At 52.7% G+C, this 23,536-nt stretch overlaps 2 protein-coding genes across 2 annotated transcripts in view; both read right to left on the minus strand.

Annotated features, from left to right (window-relative positions):
- Positions 1–23,536, minus strand: part of LOC144721461 (G protein-coupled receptor kinase 5-like) — a 28,033-nt gene that overhangs the window by 3,719 nt on the left and 778 nt on the right. The window contains exons 2-14 of the mRNA XM_078599086.1: positions 17,075–17,170; positions 10,517–10,629; positions 4,490–4,567; positions 4,220–4,320; positions 3,911–4,003; positions 3,540–3,603; positions 3,065–3,205; positions 2,738–2,928; positions 2,274–2,311; positions 1,573–1,662; positions 1,213–1,421; positions 912–1,049; positions 27–164 (exon numbers count right to left, since the gene is read on the minus strand). Coding sequence (XP_078455212.1) covers positions 27–164; positions 912–1,049; positions 1,213–1,421; positions 1,573–1,662; positions 2,274–2,311; positions 2,738–2,928; positions 3,065–3,205; positions 3,540–3,603; positions 3,911–4,003; positions 4,220–4,320; positions 4,490–4,567; positions 10,517–10,629; positions 17,075–17,170 — 1,490 coding nt within the window. The remainder of the gene's footprint in view (positions 1–26; positions 165–911; positions 1,050–1,212; positions 1,422–1,572; positions 1,663–2,273; positions 2,312–2,737; positions 2,929–3,064; positions 3,206–3,539; positions 3,604–3,910; positions 4,004–4,219; positions 4,321–4,489; positions 4,568–10,516; positions 10,630–17,074; positions 17,171–23,536) is intronic.
- LOC144721462 (uncharacterized) lies at positions 4,509–10,510 on the minus strand. Its single transcript, XM_078599088.1, has one exon. The coding sequence runs from the start codon at positions 10,508–10,510 to the stop codon at positions 9,467–9,469; it is 1,044 nt and encodes a 347-aa protein (XP_078455214.1). The 3' UTR covers positions 4,509–9,466.

Genomic DNA, 23,536 nt, shown 5'->3' on the forward strand with positions numbered 1-23,536 from the left:
GCATGGGCACTTTCTGGGGTCCGCACCTCATCCTGCCAGGGTATGGGAACACTGCCGGTGGAGAACTTTGAGTAGAAGTCATCGTCGGCAGGGTCCAGGTTGACTCCCTTCACTGTGGAGAACTGCTCAATGTCGAGCACGTCCTTGCAGTAGACAGCGCGAGGCTGTCAACACACGCAGACACAACACACACACAGTCCCCATGCCGTTCCAAAGGCAGTTGCAATCACTGAGGATCTCGGCTAGGAGTGCAGTTGACAGCGGCAGAGGTCACGTGACTAAATGTACCTGTGCTAACTGAAACACAGCACGGCCGCACTCTTGTGCCACTCATCTCGCTGTGTGACCATAGACCAATGGCGTGCCACTGCAACCCGCAACAGCGTCTCATTTTTCATCTAATGCAGTTTTTTTCCTAATGTTTTTATCTGTAATCTCATGCAGTTCCAAAATGGAAACCCAAGCACTGGGCTCACTCTGTTGAGCTCCATTTTTTATGAGATTACTGATTGAGCATGAATTAAATTAACCACAATATACCGCTAAGTGGTGGTTACATCACGGCGGCATCTGCGTTTCGGGAGGTGCACAATTTAATCATACACTCCTTTCTTCTTCAGATGGACAATAATGCTCACCACAATATAACCCTACCCAAATGCACAAAGACATATTAGATTCAAATTTTTTTAAAGTCTGATGTGCGATTGTTATACTGTTCAGAAGTGGCTTTAGTGACGCATTGCCACAGACGCCATTGCTGACTCGGTCTCCAAGTCTGGCCGAGGTGAGAGGAGTAAACAAACGGCACCCATCACAGGCCAGGGCGTTGCAGCAGCTCTGATTTTCGTTACTTGCTCCTCCTTTGACAAAACGCTTTTTTTCGACATCGCAAGGTCGCATGTACGCACATCGGGCACAAAGGGTGGGTCCATAATGCCAGCCTCCAGCCGCTTGAAGTTGATGTTTCTGAAGAATGCGTGGGCCTTCACATCCGATGCTCCACCTCCTTGGCAGCCCAGCCGCTCCCGTGGGTCTTTGGTTAGAAGCTGCAGGGCCCAACAAGAGGTCACGGTAGTTAGAGAGGCATCAAGTAGGCACATAGGGCCCACAGATAACAGTGAATATGCAGGTCATGGTGGTCACACAGAAGCCAACAGTGGACACACAAGGCCCACCCAAGTCACGGTGCATGTGAAAAGAAGAGCTCACCAGTGAGCAAAAGGTGCGGGAATCCTCAGAGAACTTGTCCGAGAACTCAACAGCGTCCTCCTTGACGCGGCGGTCCACTTCCTCGCGCTTCACCTTCTCCTTGCGGCCACGGAACGGCGAATGTCCCTCCAGCATCTCGTATACGAGGCAGCCCAGGCCCCACCAGTCAGGCCAGAACGTGTAGCGCTCGTTGTTAATCACTTCCGGAGCTGCACAATGATGTACGCACGCACGCGGACGCTCGCTCATTATCACGACGCTCCCACCGTTAACAGCAGCAGTCACCGTTCACATTCGCGTCAAAATGGCTAATATACCAGGCTAGGTGCACTCAACCAACAAAGCAAGTCACAGCCTTACCCATGTACCCCACTGTGCCGACGCGACCCCGGATGCTCTCCCCTTCGGGAATCTTAACAGCCAGGCCAAGGTCCGATATCCGAATGTGGCCTGTGGATGACAGAACACGTGACTCACATACATTCACGCCAGTGCTACAGTGCCGCACGTTATCACGAAGAGACGAGAATACCTCAACTTTTCTCCTGACTCAGCAGCAACCTTCACAGGCAGCCGAAGAGACGCAGCGTGACCCCGTGAGCATGCATGCAAATGCCGCAGTATCTCAGAATAAATCATTTTTCAGTTATGGAAGAAGAAAATATGCAGCCACACCCGAAAGACAATCATTACTTGTTCAAGTAAATCACAAAAATGTCCCCAACTGCTGTGCTGACCGGGCTGTGCCACACGGCGTTACAACCTGCCAACAGCTGCAGGAGCAAAGGTTAACACGGCTCATTTACAACGGCCGCTACATTGTTGCCAAAAACAAAACCTATAGTTAAAGTAATTATGACGTCAGCAGGGTAGGGAAAAAAATCCCCCATCCACATTCCCACGCAGGTTTTGCAGGCTGGGTTTCCAGTTGCTGCACACCTGCCAGTCGCCAAACTGTGCACTCAACATCACCCGCAGGGCCCCCAGGCAAAGCGAGAGACAGGGTCCTGCGGTCAATTCCGACAGCTGGAATGATTGGCACCGCAGCCACGAGCACTCACCATAGTCGTCCAGAAGGATGTTTTCTGGCTTGAGGTCCCTGCAGCGAGAGAATATTGTGTCAGGAGAATAGTCTCACTGCGGTGCAGGGGGCAGCCATTACAGATACAGTTGAGGAGGGGGTTAGCTGTTCAGTTCACTCACTCCACAGGAAGTATGGATGGTAAAGTTGACCAGTTTTTTTTTGCGGGTCTCGGGTAGCTCAAAATGTGGAAGGAAAAACCGGAGGACCCGGAGAAAAATCCACAAGACCACAGGGAGAGATATATACAAACTCCAAATATATAGACGTCAGGGTCGGGATCGAACCCACGACCTCATGTATGCCAGGCGAAGTCGTTAACATCTCGCCACCGTGGCAAGATGTCATGGTCAATGGGTCGTTGCGAATGTTGTGGTCAATGTGGGAGCGAGAGAAGAAAGCCCCATCACATCCCCCCCCCATCCACCATTGAGCCAGCGGCACCTGTAGACGATGCCCTCGTGGTGGAGGTCGCTCAGGCCACACGTGATCTCGGCGGCGTAGAAGACGGCACGCTCCTCCTCGAAGCCAGGGTTGCCCATGTTGTAGATGTGGAACTTGAGGTCACCACCGTTCATGATGGTGAGCACAAGGCAGAGCGCGTCCTTGGTCTCGTAGCCGTACGCCAGGCTCACCTGCACCGCGACAGACGGGCCAACCCCCCATCATTACACATTTGGCGCCTGACGCCATCGCCACCATTGTCCCACTTTTGAACAAACCGTCGGTGGCATCTAAGGCAAGGTTATGGTCAGGGGGCAGCATACTCACCACAAACCTGCTGTTCACCTTCTCTAGGATTTGCTTCTCATTGAGCGCCATCGTTTCTCCTTTCCTCTTTTTGATCCTCTTCTTTTCGAGCTTCTTGCACGCGTACATCTTGCCGGTGGCACGCACCTGACAAGCGCACACCTGCGGGCACGGATTACAGAACATGCACGCACGTCGTGCATCCTTCACAGCAGTTCCATACAGACCAAACACTCACTGAAAAATTACAATCGCACGATCACTCCTTGACGGGACGACGATCCGTTGGAGGGAAAGCCGAAGTCATCCTCCCGTCACCCTAACATGCGCTGAGTTGACGGCTACGAGTTTCCATCTCACGCCCACTGCCCGGACTCCCTGAGTCTATTTGAGCCGTACGAAGTACCCGCGTGAGAAGAAAAATGGAGCCAGGAGTCCTGCATCCCGAACACGAAAGTCCCGAGTGTTGTGGCCCTGGACCAAGTGCTTCACTCACCTCCCCAAAACCACCCTTGCCCAGCACCCGGTACTGCCGGAATGTGTTTTTCGTAACCGGCTGCCTAAACCAGGAAAGGCAAAAGCATCGCACGCATCAGAGGGTTTTCAAGCACACATTACATTGCGACAGGTGCATCCTTCTGATCGCGGGAGCGTACCGATTCTATGCACCGAAACGCGAGCTCACTTGCCTGCACACACCACCACACATCGTGCTGGTCCTTGCTCACAGCACTCGCGCGCACACACTGGGCCGCAAGCACAACCTTCAACGCACTCCAGGAATGACGCCTGCAGAGTTCGACACCCCACGTGCCTAAGTGTCCACAGCACAGTTGGCATCATGCACACGGCTCCCCATGTACTCACCGCTCCAACCATTTCCACTGCAGGAAGCGCGAGAAGTACATGCTCTCCTGGAACTCCTGGAAGGGCTGCCTGCTGAGGTACTCATGCAGCGCCCTACGCATACAGACACCCCCGTGTTAGACGTCCCAGCGGTAACGACACATTTCGATCGCCGCCGCTGAGATGTTCACGCAAGGTGGTTACAGTTACGGACACAAAAGCATTTTAGGCAGTGGCAGGCCGCGAGGCAAGGCACTGTGGAGAGGTTCGGTACTGCGGAAAAGTGGTGGGGCAAATGAGGTGCTTGGCTTGAGCTGGGCTTAGACTCACTTGGCGGAGGGACCGAAAAGCTCCTTGCAGGGATTCCCATCCAGGTTCTGCTGGCACTGTCTCACCAGCTCATCGCTGATCCCCGGTACTGCCTCTGGTGACTGGAGCACAAAACAACAGGCAGCTCATAGACCACACTCCCACGTGCAAGTGCACCGTGTAACGCTGTTGGGCTCTCGAGCATGGTGTGATGTCTGTCGTGCAGGTGTACGGTGTGAGACTATGCGTTGTACTGCAGGTGCAGAACGATGCCTGCACAGCTATGCTCACGTCGGGAGTGAGGTGCTTCTTGATGATCTTCTCTCCCTCTTCTCTCCGCTTCTCATCTGGGCTAACTTCATAGTCGACCTGTTTCAACACACGCAGCCAACACAGCCCCTTGCTGAGATTTAAACACGCGCACATGTGCTGCTCACGAAAAGTAGCAAACCTCAAGTCTCATCATGCCTTGCGTGCATGTCATATGACCACCACATTGCATGTACAATGCTCTTTGTCTTGTCGCATATTTCTGTGTTAGTTTTCCCATAATATACAGTTTTGGATTTAAAATAAAGTCTCTAAAAAGTACACAACTATATGTGGTGAACATTAGCATCAAAACAAATAAGGACACAATACACTTCCTTCACACAATTATTTAATCTCATGTTATACATAATTATTATCTGTTTGGCAGTTCAAACGGCATTGGTTCAAGCAAGCCCGATTAAGCTGATGAGAGACTAAATGTCAAAACTGATCCAGGGTTGGACTGTGTTCAACCAATGGCTTATGGCTGATAGGAAGTGTAAAGAACACTGAATTTTTTATGCAGAGCGACAAATATGGGAAGGAGGCGAATTGTCTGCTTATTTATTTTGTTACATGCCACAGAGGAATCGATCACACGGAAAGGTGTGCACACGGAAAGGTGTCCTCTGATGCACGCACTTAGAAACAGCTTAAATAAATGCACGGCAGCAGCAGCTGACATCACCAACGGTGAAACGAGCAATAGAACGGTGATGTTTGTAACAGGTACCAAAAAAAAGAGCACTCCAAAAGAACATTAAAATACACACCGCCGTAAGGACACAAACTGACATTGATTACAAAAATAAATCTTCTGGTATGTACAAAAATACACATAGGTTTGATAGTCGGGGGTGTGGTCAGCACAAAATAAGTGTGGAGCCGATGAGACCCGTGTGGCCAGTGAGGTGAGTACAAGCACTGTAGCCTGTGTGCCTAACATGTATTTTATGCATATCCTGTGTGTGCTGTATATATAAAACTGTGTGTATCCAATGCTTAACCCATGTGTATCCCAAGGACAGCTCATCTGCATACTGTGCAAATCAGTGTGTATTCAAAGCAAGTCTTGCGTGTATATAACCGCACGTCTCAGGTGCGTGTCCTGTGTGTATAAGCACACTTGTTCTGTCAATGTCCCCGTGTTAATCGCACATCCCGTGCGTTTAGCGAGCGGCTGTGGAGGTTGCGTGCGGTTATCGCCGCGTAACCAGGAGGTGACGTGAGCCGGGGTATCCAGGAAGTCCGTTATGCAGTCGAGTGGGACCGTGGCCAGGAAAGGGAGGTGGCCCCAGGGAAAGGGCGGGGGGGCGCAGAGGGGCCCACGAGTTCGGGACAACGACCGCCATGCGCTCCTCTTCCCACTGCTCGCTCCGCAGCGCTGAAGCTACGCACACACGTGCATGTCTGGAGAGCAGCCGACTCAATTGTGTGGGACTGGGGGAGTCTGCTGATTGCAGCCAAGCGCTGCCGTTCGCGAGCATTCCTACCGCCACGCGCAACGCTTCCTGTGTTGAGTCACGGCCATTACACGGCATAAACACGTCCTGGCACACAGCTCCGCACCCAAGCCCTTGCCTCGCTGAAGCTCGCACACACTCCTGCGTGCGCACTCCCCTGGCATTGACGGCTCGAGGAATGGAAACAACTCCACCTGCTGCTCACGGCATAGCGCACCACTCCCCCCGGTTGGCGCCATGAAAACACGGTCGTCAACATTTGGATACGAAGGCACAGGCTGTGTACGTTTCAACGGTCACCACAAAAATAGGGAGACGGCCGGGGTAGCCCTAATGGCGTGGAGTGGATCGGGGCGGCACGGAATCGCGCCGGGTCGTGCGTCACGCACGTCATGGCGCGACGGACGTCCCTGTCGCCAGATCGTAGGCGGGGGCTCCCCATGAGGATGAAACCTCTTTCTTAATCGCGTCAATTAGGCTCTAAGCGTGTCTAGACGACATTAGGCCATCGTGTGACGTGGGCAAGCTATGTGCAGCACTTATAAGCGGCACTCAGTGCATGCTCGCTCACTGCCTGCACAGACACATACGGTGCGAACACGTGTGTAACAACACCCGGCGTGACTGGTGCGACGAGCACCCCCAACACTCGGACATTCAGTGGTTCCGAAACAGAACACTTCTCTTTCGGCAGCTTCCCTCGCACTGCTCGACTATGCAAATCCCTCCCATCGTCTCGTCTCGCAAGCTCTCGTCTGTTTTGGTGCTCTGCCTCAACGGGCGGCATTCTTGGTTGCAATTTTCCCCATATTTATCCGTCCTTTGCCCTTCATTTCCACAAATGCCCCCCCCTCCCTTCAGCTCCTCCAACATCCCAATCTTTGGCCTTGCTTTTGTTATTTTCCCTCACATTATTTCTTCTGTAATATGTCCTCATTCATCAACCCATGCCCTCGATGCATCCAATCCAGTTCTTCTATCTCCGTCAGATGAAATCCATTATCTCTTTAAAACATGCTCAATGAAAGAAACATGTTCACTCCGACCTATTGCAGCAACTTTGACAGTGCTGCTTGTTGTTGACCACTTAACATTTTGGGCCGTGGACTGCTGTGCTCAGAAAACCGTGTAAAATAACAAAACAATCAGTGGTTCCTATAAGAAAACTCATCGAGGGGCTCCCTAACGTGTTCTCAAGGTGAACAGCACAGGGAGGTGGGGGGGGGCCTCGAAGACCGCCCTCACCCACTGGCAAGAACTCACCCGGTCCCGTGAAGACCCCAGCGCCGCTGTGCATTTACAAATTAAAAAAAACATTTTTATCTTCACCGTGTACAAACGTACACACCCAGACAAACATCCGTTAACACTGAGCCTCCGAGTCATGGCATAATCGCTCGGCTAACCAAAAGCTGGCCCATAAATGGAGGCGAGGAGCTCGGTACAAGCTTGGTGGCGGTGCTGGGACGTGATGGGAGCCTCGTCTGATGGCCTCGTGCCTTTGTGTGCGTAGCTTCAGATCTGGGGATGAGGGACCTGGATCGAAAGGAACGGGGGGGGGGGGGATCTGGGAAAATGTCGCGTTGTCATGGTCGTCACCCTCCCAGGCGTGCGTGCAATAATGGGCAGGTGGTATTTTTGACAAGAGTGGGCTTCCTAATGCAATCAAACGCACTGTGATAGAAAATCGACACCACTTAAAGCGCGCCTGATTGGTTTATAAAGCCACGTGAGGGAGAATGCCCGCGTGCGATTATCTGCACCCCCCTCCAGAGAGGCCACTGTTTACCACAGTCACCACGGACACAGACACGGCCAGATAACATCCATCTCCCAGAGAACTTCCATGACCGTAACTCCGATAAACCACCGTGAGGCAACGAGCACAGCCTCGAACGTGGGGCTCCGTGCCTGGGAGAGACGCACACCCATACACAGGACAAAGACAAAGTTCCCCCGTATAGCCTTTAACAGACCGTTGGGGAAAGTGCTGTTAGCGAGCCGCTATAAAGGCCGGCACGGCACACCAGGGGGTGGGCGGACAGCACCACGACTGGCCGCCTTTGTTTCTCAACTGCCGATGTTTACACACCTCACCAGGTAATGATTTGAAGCGGAGTCACCCTAGGGGAGGTCCGGGACCAGCTCAGATAATCGTCACTGGTGTTGGCCGTGAGCGGGAATCAAACTCGGGTTGCCCAGGTTCAGTCACGTACACAAAAGATAAGACAAACACACAGTCATATGTACACACACAGGCACGTGAACATAAACACACAGTTACAAACACTTACAGGCATGCACACACACACAGATACTCACATAGATGCAGATACACAGATTTACAAAGACACACGGTCACATTCACAAATAGGAACGTACAAACAGATACACACATACGCACCAAGGCACATGGTCGCTCACACAGGAAGCACGAGGGGAGAACAGGACCCCTTTAGGAGCGGCTCGGTGCTCCAGGCGCATTCTGCGAGGCATGCGGCCACAGTTAGAGCCAAACAAACACGCAGCTATTTTTAAACCTCTGCGATAACGGCAAAAGTGGATGTGATGTCTCCAACAACTTCTGGGAAGCCACGATTTATAACCAAAACCAACGACACCTCAACCCCAACAGGGACAATGGCACAAGGTCATCAGACGAGGCTCATGGAGGACGACGTTCCCACAGCAGAGACAGCAAGAATACAGCGCTCACCCTTTAAACACGGGCTGGCAGGGAGCAGTGACACGTGACGCAAACGACACGAAGGTTTTGGTTGGCGCAAGAAAACACCGTAATTTAAATACTTTAGACGTCCAAGGATGGTGAGGGTTAAAGTTCAGGCCGCACAAACAAAACGTCAAATTTTCCAGGAAGTATTTCTAGATGCTGCAGTGGCGTGTTGTGGTTGGGCCGGTGCCACGCCCAGCCCCGCGCCACTCACCACAGCTGGCTGCCACGCTCGCTACTCCGCTCACCGTGACACCACGCCCGTTGCCCCAAACAGATCACCGCACACGCACGCAAGCTCACGGTGTGACACTTCACCATACATTATATATCCCGCAAACTCACGCCGTACGAGGCTGTGCTGCGTTAATCAGCAAGTCGCACTACCGCCACACAAGCACCAGTGACCGCACACCGTGCCAGGGGCTTTACGACACCGCCATTTTCCGCAAGGGCATGAGGATGCACATTAGCTCAAGAGGAAAAAAGCCTTTAGAAAGATGCGCACGATTGCAGGAGACTCTCGCGCAGCGCGCATCACACTGAGTGCGTGCAACCTTCCTGCTTCCCACAGTGCAGCAAGGAGGTAACCTCGACCTGGGAGGTCCGTGGGGTCCATGACCACGAGGTCGTGGGTTTGCCTGGAGTGTGTGGCGGCTGCGGAGCGGTGTGGGCAGGATGTTGGGAGTGCACAGGGTGCAATGAGATGGTGGGTAAGTGGTGCAATAGTGTAGGTTGTGCAGGCAGTGCACAAAGTACGAATTATGGGGGTGGCGCGGACGGTGGGGGCAGTGCAGGTAGTGCAGGCGGTGTAGGTAGTGAGAGTGGTGTGGGTAGTGCAGGTGGTGTGGGTAGTGCGAGTGGTGTGGGTAGTGCAGGCGGTGTAAGTAGTGCGAGTGGTATAGGTAGTGCAGGCGGTGTAGGTAGTGCAGGCGGTGTAGGTAGTGCGAGTGGTGTGGGTAGTGCAGGCGGTGTGGGTAGTGCAGTCGGTGTAAATAGTGCAGGCGGTGTAGGTAGTGCAGGCGGTGTAGGTAGTACAGGCGGTGTAGGTAGTGCGAGTGGTGTAGGTAGTGCAGGCGGTGTGGGTAGTGCAGGCGGTGTAGGTAGTGCGAGTGGTGTGGGTAGTGCAGGCGGTGTGGGTAGTGCAGGCGGTGTAGGGAGTGCAGGCGGCGTAGGTAGTACAGGCGGTGTAGGTAGTGCAGGCGGTGTAGGTAGTGCAGGCGGTGTGGGTAGTGCAGGCGGTGTAGGTAGTGCAGGCGGTGTAGGTAGTGCGAGTGGTGTGGGTAGTGCAGGCGGTGTAGGGAGTGCAGGCGGCGTAGGTAGTACAGGCGGTGTAGGTAGTGCAGGCGGTGTAGGTAGTGCGAGTGGTGTGGGTAGTGCAGGCGGTGGAGGTAGTGCGAGTGGTGTGGGTAGTGCGAGTGGAGTGGGTAGTGCAGGCGGTGTAGGTATTGCAGGCGGTGTAGGTAGTGCACGCAGTGTGGGTAGTGTAGGCAGTGTAGGTAGTGCAGGCGGTGTGGGTAGTGCAGGCGGTGTAGGTAGTGCAGGCGGTGTAGGTAGTGCAGGCGGTGTAGGTAGTGCAGGCGGTGCAGGTAGTGCAAGTGGTATGGGTAGTGCAGGCGGTGTAGGTAGTACGAGTGGTGTGGGTAGTGTAGGCGATGTAGGTAGTGCGAGTGGTGTGGGTAGTGCAGACGGTAAAGGTAGTGCGAGTGGTGTGGGTAGTGCTGGCGGTGTAGGTAGTGCGAGTGGTGTGAGTAGTGCAGGTGGTGGGGGCAGTGCAGGCAGTGGGGGTGGTAGTGCAGGTGTCATCCTCACCACGGCATTGAGGAAGCGGATGCAGCAGGCGAACTTGGGGCGCGTCTCACAGAACTGCCGCCACAGGAGCCGCCCAATGGACTGCTTCTCACACAGGCTCCAGTAATTCCTCTCTGCAAAACACGCGAGACCGCGCGTCAGCCACACACACACAAACGTTCCCACGTAGCTGTGGGACATGCAGCTACAACTTCGCTTACAAAAATAAACATCCTGCCCGGGCATCCGCCAACTCCGCTGTCTGTAGACTGGTGGCCACCCCATCTCATTCCTTGGCCTGCGCACAAGGCATGGCCCACGTGACCACGCCACGAGGCTTCGCGGACAGAGAGGCCGGGTAAGCGCAAGCGTCGCCGCATTAATCCCGACCCTTGCCCCAGTGAACCAGACAGTTCCCGGCCATCTCTGCTCCCGTGGCCCTGTCGAAGCTTTTCACGTGCAAGCCAGCTACGGCCCAAGCCGCACAACCAAACACATGCTCCCTGCTGATCATGCGTACACCTGTTCTCACAACTGTGGAATGCGTCACTGCACGGTCCAAATAAAATGCATCGCTCCATCCTCTCATTTGAATGTCAGAACTCTTCAAAGGTCAATTGTCAGTGGGACCCTGGGGGTCGGCTGAGCCATCGGCTGCAGGACCAGGTTTTACAGATCGTACTGCAACCCCCACATCACCGCAGGGCTTTTCCGTTTATATTACGCAGGTTATTTTTAAAGATAAGAAAGTTATAAGCTTCACCATTTTAAGAAATGTACACAAAGCAACATATTTTTCATAACTCTCAACTTCTGAAAACGTCTTGATTCACGGAATTCAGGTTTACCTACTGCATAGCAGGGCAGCGCTAAGCCAGTCAAATCACAGAGCCCCGGGCACATGCGACCACCGTCACCCCGCCACGCAGCCCCCCTGGCAGGGTTGAGCACATCCCACGACTCCACGGCCCTCACCCGCCAAGCTAGGATCGGTCGCCACGTGCCGGGTAAATAGCGAGGTCCATGCCGTCGGGTCCCGAGGCCTTCCTTGCACCCACGGGGAGGCGGGCGTCGAGGCTCTCGCTCGCTCCCCACACGCATTGGGAATGGCACCGTTTGCTAATCGTCGTGGAGGGATGGAGGGATTCCTAGTTTTCCCCTTCATCCTGGCCACCTCCATCGTAAACCGGCTCACAGGACTCGGGCGTTGCCGGCCTCTCTTCCTGCATCGCCTGTCGCCATCCGTACAACGCATCTCAGTCTTTATTTATCGTCTGACGTCGAGTTTCCCGTGTTTAAGTTTTATGGAAATACCCGAGTCACCGTCCTTCTTTGTCATTGAATTTGTGCAGAATTATAACAAAAAATACAGCAGCAACGAGTGTAGGGTTTTTGTGCTCCTGAGAGGTGCTGCCGTGGACAAGCTTCACGCTGGATGGCATTACAACTACCAGGACACTTAAACCCACCCCTCTCACAGATAATATTGGCCCCAAGGGCACAAGATGTCGCATCTGGTTACACTTGGTGGAAGTGGTGCATCCCACACAAGGTCTCTCGTGTTCATGATGGAGATTACTTGAGGCTGCCCCGATCCTGCACATACCCAGCAGCGCTTCGCACATAGTGCGGAGTGCGCACAACCAAGAGTTTGCGATGGCGTCTCACGACCAGGAGCTTCAAACGCCTCCCCCTCCTTGACAGTGCTCAAAACACAGGGCCCTGCACGCAGCCACCCAACACACAACCACCTTTAACTCCTCACGCCCCATGTGCACTCGTAAAGATGCAAGTGGAGCTGCATGGCCTCACCACCACGATGGAACCTGGGTCGACACGGAATGCGGTTTGGAGGCCACGCGCTCTCCCCACCACGATAAAGGCAGTACCATGAAGCGATACTCCAACGACGACGTGTCTTTTCAAACCACGGGGAGAAAATGAGATGAGTAGCCCAGACTCCTGTCCCAGCTCAGTGGAGGCTGTGGGGCGCAGTGGTGGCCTCACCTCTTCCATGAGGGATATAAATAGAGGGGCTCCCTCCCTTTCCAGTCGGCCCGGTTTTCTGACACAGGTGACGTGAAAAGCCCTCGGCTCTCACCCAGCAAGAACAAGGGTGGGGGGTTGGCAGGGGCATGAAGAGGGAAGCAGCGGGAGGGGAGCAGGGGGAGGGGGTAAGGAAAGGGGGGTATGGGAAGAGAAGACTTTGGCACTCCATGAGCTATGTTGTGGACCTGATTAGTAATATTCATGACTTTACTTTGTACTCACAATCATTAATTACCCAAGATAGATTATTCAGCACTGTTTGTTTCTGGAGACAGCCAGCAGTCTAGAGGCTATATTAGCCACACACAGTTAGCTCTTAGTGCTTCTCTGTCAGCCACCAAATTGCTCAGCATCAACAGCGTAGAGCAAGGATCAAAACACAGCACCCAGAGACCAGAGGCACAGTCTCCAGAATCAGAGATACAGTCCCAGAATTCAGAGACGTGGTCCCAGAATTCAGAGGCACGGTCCCAAGAATCAGAGCCACGGTTCCAAGAATAGGAGACACAGTTCCAGGATTCGGATACATAATCTCTCTGGGCGAATCTAGCAATAATTTGAATGGGGTTGAGGCAGCGCTGTGCCTATCACCAGCCAAGGGCCTATAACCATTCCACCTCGTTTACGAGGGACACCTGGGACCTTTGCACACACTAACAGCTTTTACATGCAAATTCTTTCATGAAGCTAAAACGAATGTCTATTTTTATATTATGCAAACACCCCGTCCCAACAGACAATGTACACATTTACATTCGAGGATTCAACAGACCCAGCAAACCCCAACCGAGAGTGCAGCGTCCCCTCGCCCCTCCCCACCATCTCCCTGGTGAGGCGAAGATCCCCTCCGTTTTGTGTTGTTTATTTCTTGGATTCCGCCCTCCTTCCATTTCTTACAGCACTCGGACCAGAAGGGGTGTGAGGTGCAGCCACAGAAACCCTCTCTAACAGTCTCTCCCAAAACAAAGCCACCCAACCCCAGCAAGCTTTAAAAAATGTGTTATACACAGGAAAGGTTAACAGAGTCTCTTGACTTTTTTGAGGGTTCTGCCAGTAGCTAATGATTTCTATGGATATGTCAATCGAGTAATTTTCAGATATTTTGATTTATTTGGACAATCGTGCTGGCACAGTAGGGCCTACTCTTGCATCAGCATACGGCACGCCATTTTTAAATCCTTTATATTAAGTTCGCGTGCTTGCTTGCTTGCTAAGGACCGTGCAAATCTTTTGCTAGTTTTTTAACCCACTTCCCGTGATCCAATCGAGCTGACATTTTCCACACAGACTCGTTGTGCCAGACAATTAATGTTCGTGAAAAAAAATTCCCAAAATTTTACACTTTTTAGGCAAAAAAAAAATATTATTTTATATATATTCAAATAGAACTCATTCATCGCTTTGGCTGAACGTCACAGTATAACAGCCCAGAGCGTAACCCCTCCACAGGCCGTGGCGGAGTAGCGCAGTTGGTAGCGCCCTCGCTTCCCATGCCAAAGGTCGCGGGATCGATCCCCGCGTCCTCCACAGGCGAATATATTTTTAAATCCTTTATATTAAGTTCGCTGCCATGCATATAAAGGATTTATAGTGAAAAACTTTGTTTTGACGGGTTATACTTATTACAGTTAATACACCTGCAGAATAAATCTGAGAGGCCGGCGGGTTCGAACCATGAACCTCTCTGTATTAAGCGGCAAATGCGCTACCAATCGGCCATATCACTGCCTCTCCACCTCCCTCCCACCGAGTCACCACTACAACCACTTTAACCGAAACAGCGGCTTCAGCATCAATTCGCTCGCTACCTGGATTCAGATAACAAACATTGCATGCGCATGGAGATTCATTTGACCGTGACATTTATGAATCGTGACACATCGGCGCAGCAACAGTGACCGTGACGTCAAGATTCTTCCTGGTATGGGAAACAGTTCCCCTCCTGTCATGACTTCGGCATGCCCAGTGTCATGGCCCTTCTTCTCTCGTATGGTGCAAAGTTGGCCAGAAATGTTCATATGCTTATATTTAAGATTCGCGAGTGATGAACAAATGGATAGATTTTGGAGGCGCCGTTCGAATATTTGCAATGCTGCCGGGAAGCAATAAAAGCAGGCAGCGGTGTTACCGTGCGGTTCATGGTTTGAGATTGGTGACTGTGGTCGCACTATGGGATCCAGGGTCACCGCAACACTTGAAAAGCTGCATAAACGAACGACTCATGTTTAATGTTTATGCCATTTGTCCAGCGCCCTTGTGATGGCTTGCCATGTTACGGCATTATAGGAGTTGGCGTCGTTATTATTATCTCAGCGGGGGATGTCCAAGCACAGCGAGGGAGTGACGAGCTCCGGGTCGGGCCCGTCACGCCGTGGTTCCCCAAGGAAGCGAGCTCACACCGCTGCGCCGCCCTCTGAAGCTGCTGCTGCCGCATTCATCACCGCACCGTCACCCTCCCTCACTGGCGCTCGCCACTCTCACAAGGCAGTGCAAGAAGTGTGCCCTCGTTTACTCAGCACTTATGGCCACGACCACACACCCGGTCGACCTGCGGTGACACGAGCAGCAGCAACAGCAGAGCTCCGGCACCGCCGAGGCCGCCATCGCACGGGGGCCGGTACCGACAGCGCTGGCAATCAGACTACGCCCCATCCACGCCTCCGGTTTAACTGCTCAGCGTCACCAACAGATGTCTCTACTTTCACAACTTAACCCCTCCGTAATGTGAGACTGACTTGTTGCATCACTGAGAAAAAACACACACATACATCACCATCGCAGCTGTGGCCGCAAGCCAAGCATTTAGCATGGCAGCAATGCACACCCCCTGGTGTGTGCAGGTGAATTACTGCTGAATAAAGCTCACGTTGCAAGTGGCCAGCACCAGTGTTTCACTGAGAAACGGTGTTCACACAAGTGAGCACACGTACAGATGTACACCTCCACAGGTAAACATATGCAGGTAGGCAAACATCCATACAGGCGAACACATACATACACACACGATCGTTCACGCAAAGGCGCACACATAGGTGAATGCAAGCAGAGCAACACACTCACATGGAAATGAACACACGCAGATGAATACACCCATACAGAAAAACAACCACACATGCCAAATACAAGTTGATACACCTACTCAAAGATGCGTGTGCTGTGGGCATGCTATCTCAGCCACTACGTGCAGCTGTTCCCCCTGTGAAGTGAGTTCCTACCACTGTACGTTAAAGGTACAAAGCAAGGCCTGTGACCTGGGCGTGTTCCAATGCCTGTGTTGGCTTCACGAGCACAGAGCTCTTCACTCCACACAGGCGAGGGTGTGACCAAAGCACACACGCACACAAAGGGGCTGTCTATACGTGGGAGTTGCACGAGTGAGCGAGCGGACAGCGCATGTGAGACATGACCACGGCAGGACAGTAACCGGACAGGCCGGTTCAGCGATACCTCAACTGTCCTTAAGCGCGAGAAGAGCCACGCGGGAACTAGCCGGAACAAGAGAGGTGATGTTGCCACGTTTTGCCGTGCCCAGCGCCCCCCATAAGGGTGCCATGGTGGTTAGGAGATGTTCACGACGTTGCCTGTTATACAGGAGGTCGTGAGTTCGATTCCCACCCTGGCACGTGTATATTTGGAGTTTGCATGTTCCCCCCGTGGTCGTGTGGATTTTTCTTCGAGTCCACCGGTTTTTCCCTCCATAATTAGAAAAATACGTTTAGCGTATTGAGCTGCTATACATTTCCACATGGTCAGCCACTTCGTTGAGCTATCATTTATGGCCAGATAAGTGCTGAAAAAAAGCTATGCAGCTCAGTGGGCTTTACCTGGTAACATAAAAATCGTCCATAGACCAGAAAAGAAACTGGTACCACCTAAGGTAGAAAAAAAATTGTACCAATTTACGTGTCTAATAAGTGCTAAATTATTTGAAAACCCCACTCATTTGTAATTGTTACCACATTATTAAATGTTGTTGACCACAAAGAAATTTAAACCACTAAAGCGATGCCACCTCAGGTGGTCCCACCCAACAAGTGAACTAATCGGGTCAGGGCACATGGACGAGCAGCGCTGTGAGGCCAATTCTCTCTTGTTGCTCGTGTCCCACGATATTTTCCAGAATGGCTCTCAGTCATCTAAGCTCAAGGAAACGGCTCCCAGGATCATTCCCACTATGAACCATGACCTCCGCGCCACGGCAAGCAGACAGCCATCCACGGGCACGCAGTCCCCAGCCGCCGGGGCTCTTGTCTTACCGTTTCCACAATGCCATCAACCTGGCTCCCCACAAGTCATGTGGGCTCTCATCAGTCTCAAGAGTCATCGTGGAAATGAAGAGCAGGAAGCTGGGAAGAGGGAATGTGGGTGGTGCAAGTGCACAGGGCCATCAGGGGATTTAGAAATTGAGAGAGGGGATAGAAGTAAGACGAGGAAGCCAAGAAGGTGGTGGGGGGAAGGAAATGGAATGGAGAGGGGGAAGGGAGGAAGAGGGAGGACAAGGGGCATAGGAAGCCCCACGGCATTACTCACCCACAGTGCGACGCAGCTCCTCGCACTGGCTGATGTGAGGGAACCTCAAAATCTCTTTCCACTTCTTGCTCTTCCCCTTTCTCTTCCCCCCACCACCTGCACAGAAAACACACAAATCAGTGCCTCGGCAAAGAAGATGAATGACAGAATCTCATTCATAATCAGCAATTTGGTTGTGGTCACATTTTAAACAGTCAGTGAGCTGCAAAGATTAAAACTAATTTTTACATTTTGTTGCAGAAGCCAGAGATGCCCACATCACACAGTCCAAGCCCCACATTCCCCCTCCCCTCATATCCCTTCCACCACAAGGCTCCCTCCACCTCGCGGTGCCTAAATATTTACCCTTGTATTGGACCTGATATGCGAGAAGTGGCACCCATCTGCCACGTCTCATGCGGCGACGCGCGCTCGCCCCCTTGGCCACCCACCCAGTATTGACCACGTGCCCATCAACTCTGCGTGCACTTCTCCCTGTCAACTCAGCTGCCCATCTTCACCTTAACACGTGCCGTATACGCCTACAGCGGGACACTGGGTGCCAGGCAGATGGCTGCGATGGCATGAAGGTGCAACCATGAGCGTAACTCGGAGGACAACAGCACGCGCCGATGGAACGCGCGACGAGGAACAAGTTAGGGTTAGGATGGGTGCCCTCCGGATCCCACGGAGCGTGACCCAGGACCAGGAGTCAGCATCCACAGCTCCCATCATCAGAACGTAACCTCGAAGTCCCTTGAGTAACCATGGGCAGTGTGCCCTGAACATTTCCCATCACTCCAATTGTCCTTAATTTTATATCAATTTGGTGTTTGCAAGCTCAACAGGTCAATGAGCTATGAGTACTTACTACTCACCATTATTAATTAAATTCTTATATTAATGTTATTTCATCAGACACCCTTACTGTAGCAACTACATGTGGCAGCACCATTCCTCATTCCCGAGTGCTGCTCTGATGTCAAATTAAACTCTAAGCAGACGGACTTGCTTTGTACGCCGCAGCCCCAAAGAACAACACAACAAATTAATTGAATGCATAATTAATGCACAGGAATAACTGCGGCATCCTAATGCATGCACAGGCTGAGGCAGCCGGCAGAGTCCTGCCTCGGAGCACCAATCCTTCCTAACATATTTTAAACAAAAAAAACAACAACCGGGTCCTTTATTAAACTAACGTGTGACTCAAGCTGCATTCCCCTCGACGTAAAACACTGTAATAGCATTGGTAAGTGCCTGTGTTGGGAACGCAAAGCACGTGAAACATGCTGCACAAACAGCGCTTCCTTGTCCCACTCCGGTACCACACTGGTGCCACACCAGTGCTGCCGTGACTCCAGCCGAAATCCCGAGCCTGCGAGGTCAATTGCGTCCACCCGAGGGCCTTACCCTGCACCATCCATGCTCCCTTGCATCTGACTCGGTTCTCTGGCCAGAAAACAGACATCTCCTTCTGTTGATCTCATCGCAAACAGCAGCCCCGCAGTCTCTATGCATGACGCATAAGCTTATGCTTTCTGCTGAGAACACTTTGTATGTACGCATGTTCAACTTCTTTCACACCGTACGTAGCCAAGCGTGCTAATCAGAGATGCGGGGGAAGGAAATCAGACTTTTCATGGACTGCGTGTGCTGCCATGGCATCACTCCAAAGAGCTCGCAAATAAGAGGGTGAATGAGTGATGGGGCGGATTCACAAGCTCCCATCACCAGTTGTAGTCTGGATATTACCTACCTACTCTATTTATAGACTCCCCAACATGTATGTATGTAGAACTTTTTTCACATCATACGTAGCCAACAATGCTAATAGGAGGTGTGGGGAAAGGACAACAAACTAAACACAAAAAGCAGTTCTCAAGAAGTGAGTTCAAAGGTCCTCCAATGTGGGTCAATGGCAATAAATTGAGGCAATTTCAGCACCAGTGTTTGATATCGGTTCTTGGTCGATAGAGCGAAACCCTCTGACCCAGCAGCAACAGGAAGTTGAGACCACACTGACCACTTCCTCCTGAAAGCAGTCCCAGCCAAGAGCCAAGCTCAGCCTTCCAACAGCATGTCTTTTAGATAGAGCAACCATTGCGCTTATGCAGTTTCAATAATTAATCACCATAAGTGGTGGCTGGGAATGTCTCGATATTTTAGCCCACATTTACATCCTGATCAAGGCCACGTGTGATCTCAGTGCTGACCTTTTAAAGCTGTGGAATTTTTCTAAAATGAATATCGTTAAAGAAACGAATTTGTTACATCCACATAGAAAACAGCACTTCACACACACCACGTATTGTAAGCCATGCTCAAATTTAAACACCCTTCAAAAATCAATAATGAACTGCCTGGAGCACACAATACAACCCTTACACACACGGTTAGCACACACTATGCTCATATGCACAAATCACGCAGAAGTGTGCAGAACATGTAACCAGCAAAATAAGAGAAATGACTTGCTGTCTTGGTCAAGGCCTGGCCGAGCCTAATGAACAGGCCCCTTGTGCCACACTGTTCCGCTCCTGGAAGGCCCACCAGGGTTGCAGTGCCTTCTTTTTTTGTATGGCATTTGAAAAAAGCAACAGGCTACAATTGCATGTATTATTTTGTAAACCATTCCAAGTAATCCGGGGTGGTAGCTGAGTAGAGTCAACTTGTTTCTCCAGAATACGTATGCAATATTGGGCAGTCCTCATCAGTGATATCCTGATGGTTGGTACCTCACTGCATTCGCAGGTTAGAGAGTCCTTGATCTTCAGTTTATGGATGAAATATCCACACCTTCCACCTGCTGATGCACCGCGTATCGCTCTTGCAAACTAGCTGGTTAACTGGCTCAACGGGATTTTCCGTATAACAAATAAACATCGAATTGAATGTGTTTTTCGGACACGGTAGAGATTTGTCCACTTTCAGTGGGACAGAAAGACTGGGCTATTCCTTCGTCGGGTCTTCAATAGGACAGCAGTGTGAACCATAAGGTACTGTTTGCCACGGGTCCTACAGTGTAGCACCAGGACCGCCTCTACACGTGTGTAGGGATATCTTTATCTTTGCGAGCGGACGGGAGGCGGGCTCACGTACAGTCCGACCCAACAGGAACCCCGTAGCGCTCTCCCAATGCTCCCTGTGCCAGGCCAAGACGAACTCACTCCATCTCAAGTTAACTTCCCTCACCCGAAACACTAACTCACGTGACAGCTCCTTCTTACCAAAGGAGTGCATGTCCACACGAACCTTGTCTAGCATCCTGCTCTGTTATTCACAGACTATGCGACACACATAATGTATGCTGCACTGTGGCAGACGATTGCCCAACTGCTTTTAGGGGCTTTATGGCACAAATAACGTGGCTGCACTGTCCAGCGCTAAATGGGAAGGGCCTGCAGGGTGGCCCTGGGAAACCAGAGCTCCCGATTATCGGCACCACTGCAGGCATTGCCGTGATATAAAACAGAGCTACCACGAATTCGAGGAGGCTCGAGCCCATCCAATAACTTTCCCCGAGAGAATGTAAATTCATCAATTTGCTAGCATCTGCGCGAAGCAGACACCAGGCCACGGAGTCGCCACAAGCAGCACGCGGGGTCTGGACGGAGCTCCGACCCGGCAGGCGCTCAGGAATCAGGGCCCACGAGGCATGGCACCGCCACCGTGGCCTAAAGTGCCCGCGCGTTATCTCTGGCGCGGCGTTAATCTTAATAAAAGTTTATGGGCAGTGTCATTAAAATAATCCACTATGCAAGCCATGAACTGTGTGTATTGACGGTGCATCCACTAATGACATAAGCGGCTTGTCTCAATCACCCCGCCACAGCGGAGATCAACAAAGCGTGCGGCAAAGACGGTGCCATCGGTGCAATTTAATAAAGCGAGAGGGTCATCAAGCTTTGAACCCTTGTTTGCACTTGGGGTTTGTAAAAGTCTTGCCCAGGGACGGATAAATCAGCTGCTGTGGCAAAGTTCGCCACCACCACACCCAGAGAGAGCGGCCATCAACGAAAGACACATGAACACCCGGTCAACGAAAACACACGGCGCGAAAACACACGGCGCGAAAGCCCCGTTCCAGCGAAGCCTTGTACATCGCCAACGTAAACAACACGCATTCACAACACCACCAACATCATCGCACAGTACTAGCACGCACCATAACACCACTAATTCACTCATCGCCAACGTAAACATACATTACCAACATAACTGACACACATCACGAACATTATCAACAACACATATTACTGACACCCGTCGCGAATCTCACCAACACAGCACCACAACTAACCATGACACATCCCCAAGACCACCAATGAACATCGCCAACATCACAGATACATAACATCACCATTACACACCACGATCACGAACAAACATTAACATCAGCTAACACGCGGCAACCGCCCGCACTATTGGAGCTCATTCCGCCGCGTATCCCAATGGAACCGGCCTGGCCTGGCCACCCACCGCCATGTGCTCGGGTGGCGCTGGGTAGATGAGGAAGTGGGATCAACCTCCAGCCCGTACCGAAGCATCACCAGTCGAGTGCAACAGGCCAGCGCTAAGAGGGCAGCTGTTCTTTAGTGGGGGCAGGGGGTGGGCAAGCCCGTGCCCCCCGGTGAGGGGGGCAAGCCCGTGCCCCCCGGTGAGGGGGGCAAGCCCGTGCCCCCGGTGAGGGGGGCTAACCCCCGTGCCCCCAGGTGGGGGGAGGGGGCTAACCCCCGTGCCTCCCGGTGGGGGGGCAAACCCCCGTGTCCCCCGATGGGGGGGTTAACCCCCGTGCCGAAGACAACCCCTGGGCGACCACGGACACCACCGCTCACAGCCCGCGGGGCACATGGCGCTCGCCAACACAAACCACCACACTGCCGCCTCCACCACCAGCACTTCCACATAATCATTACCACCTCGCATATAGTTTGTGAGCAGTTGCGCAGCGTGGGTGGTGGCATGGGCCCATGCCCCCCTCCTGCAAAAGCCTGGCACTTTGCCCCCCCCCGCGACCCGTGCGCCCGTGCGCAGCTGAACCGCCTGCACACTACACATCGACGCCACTGTCAGCGGGCCTAAAAACGATCCAGAGATGATCGTCGGGGACCCTGACCCGCGTGTTTAACCGCTGCTGGTTGACCGAAGCCCATCTGCAGCTGCCGATAGGCCCTGCTCCAAGATAATGATTTGTTCCTTGTCCAAGTGAGTTGTGTCCGCCAGATCCACGGTCTCGGCCAGCCCAACCCGGCCGACATGGCTGTGGTTGCAGCTACGCGAATCTTATTTGACTAAGTTGGTTCCAAATGTGCGTGTGTGAGAAATCGATGTTTGGTTCAGCCTGGACGGAGCCGGTGTGCTGCCCGGTATCGGCAGGCCTCGCACGCCAACCCGCACCGGCTCTCCTGGCGAGAGGACTGTGGTGTGTGGGGGTGGTTTGGGTAATCGGAATCATTTCGTGTTCCTCATACCAACGAAAGTGCGTAGTACATTACGGTGGATGTGGTGTGCCGCTGTATATCTAGGTATGTGTGTTATCCGTACCACGGTGTGTTTGCCCGTGAACGTTTGGTGTGTACCACGATATGTGGTGTTATTCCAGGGTGTGTATGGTGTGTACCAGAATGTGTGGCGTATAATTGTGTGTGCGTCGTGTGTACGGATGAAACACGGCACGTTGGCAGAACGGAGAGCAGATGGTGCATCTCTGCCAGTCATCTCGGTCAACTGGGTCTGTCCCGTGACCTGCCAGCAGCGAGCATTCCACACGAAACATGGCCTGAAGGTGCACCTAGCCTGGCACATGCGCCGTACCAAAGTCACGACCACTTCGTGGATAATGGTGGTTGTAGTGTGTACTCGTGTGTGCACGGTGTATACCACTGTGTAAAGTGTGTGGTGTGTTTACCTGGGCGTGGAGTCTGCGTGGTGAGCTCCAGGTGGTGAGCGTGGTGAGCACCAGGTGGTGAGCGTGGTGAGAACCAGGTGGTGTGCGTGGTGAGCGTGGAGAGCGCCAGGTGGTGAGCGTGGTGAGCACCAGGTGGTGAGCGTGGTGAGCACCAGGTGGTGTGCGTGGTGAGCGTGGAGAGCGCCAGGTGGTGAGCGTGGTGAGCACCAGGTGGTGTGCGTGGTGAGCGCCAGGTGGTGATCGTGGTGAGCACCAGGTGGTGTGCGTGGTGAGCGTGGTGAGCGCCAGGTGGTGTGCGTGGTGAGCACCAGGTGGTGAGCGTGATGAGCGCCAGGTGGTGATCGTGGTGAGCACCAGGTGGTGTGCGTGGTGAGCACCACCAGGTGGTGAGCGTGGTGAGCACCGGGTGGTGAGCGTGGTGAGCACCGGGTGGTGAGCGTGGTGAGCACCGGGTGGTAAGCGTGGTGAGCACGGGGTGGTGAGCGTGGTGAGCACCGGGTGGTGAGCGTGGTGAGCGTGGACCGGCTGTCTCTCACACAGCAAAGGGACCCTCGGCCGCGCTCAAAGCAAAA

This window comes from Lampetra planeri, chromosome 12, assembly GCF_965212315.1.
Source record: "Lampetra planeri chromosome 12, kcLamPlan1.2.h2, whole genome shotgun sequence".
Lineage (NCBI taxonomy): Eukaryota > Metazoa > Chordata > Hyperoartia > Petromyzontiformes > Petromyzontidae > Lampetra > Lampetra planeri.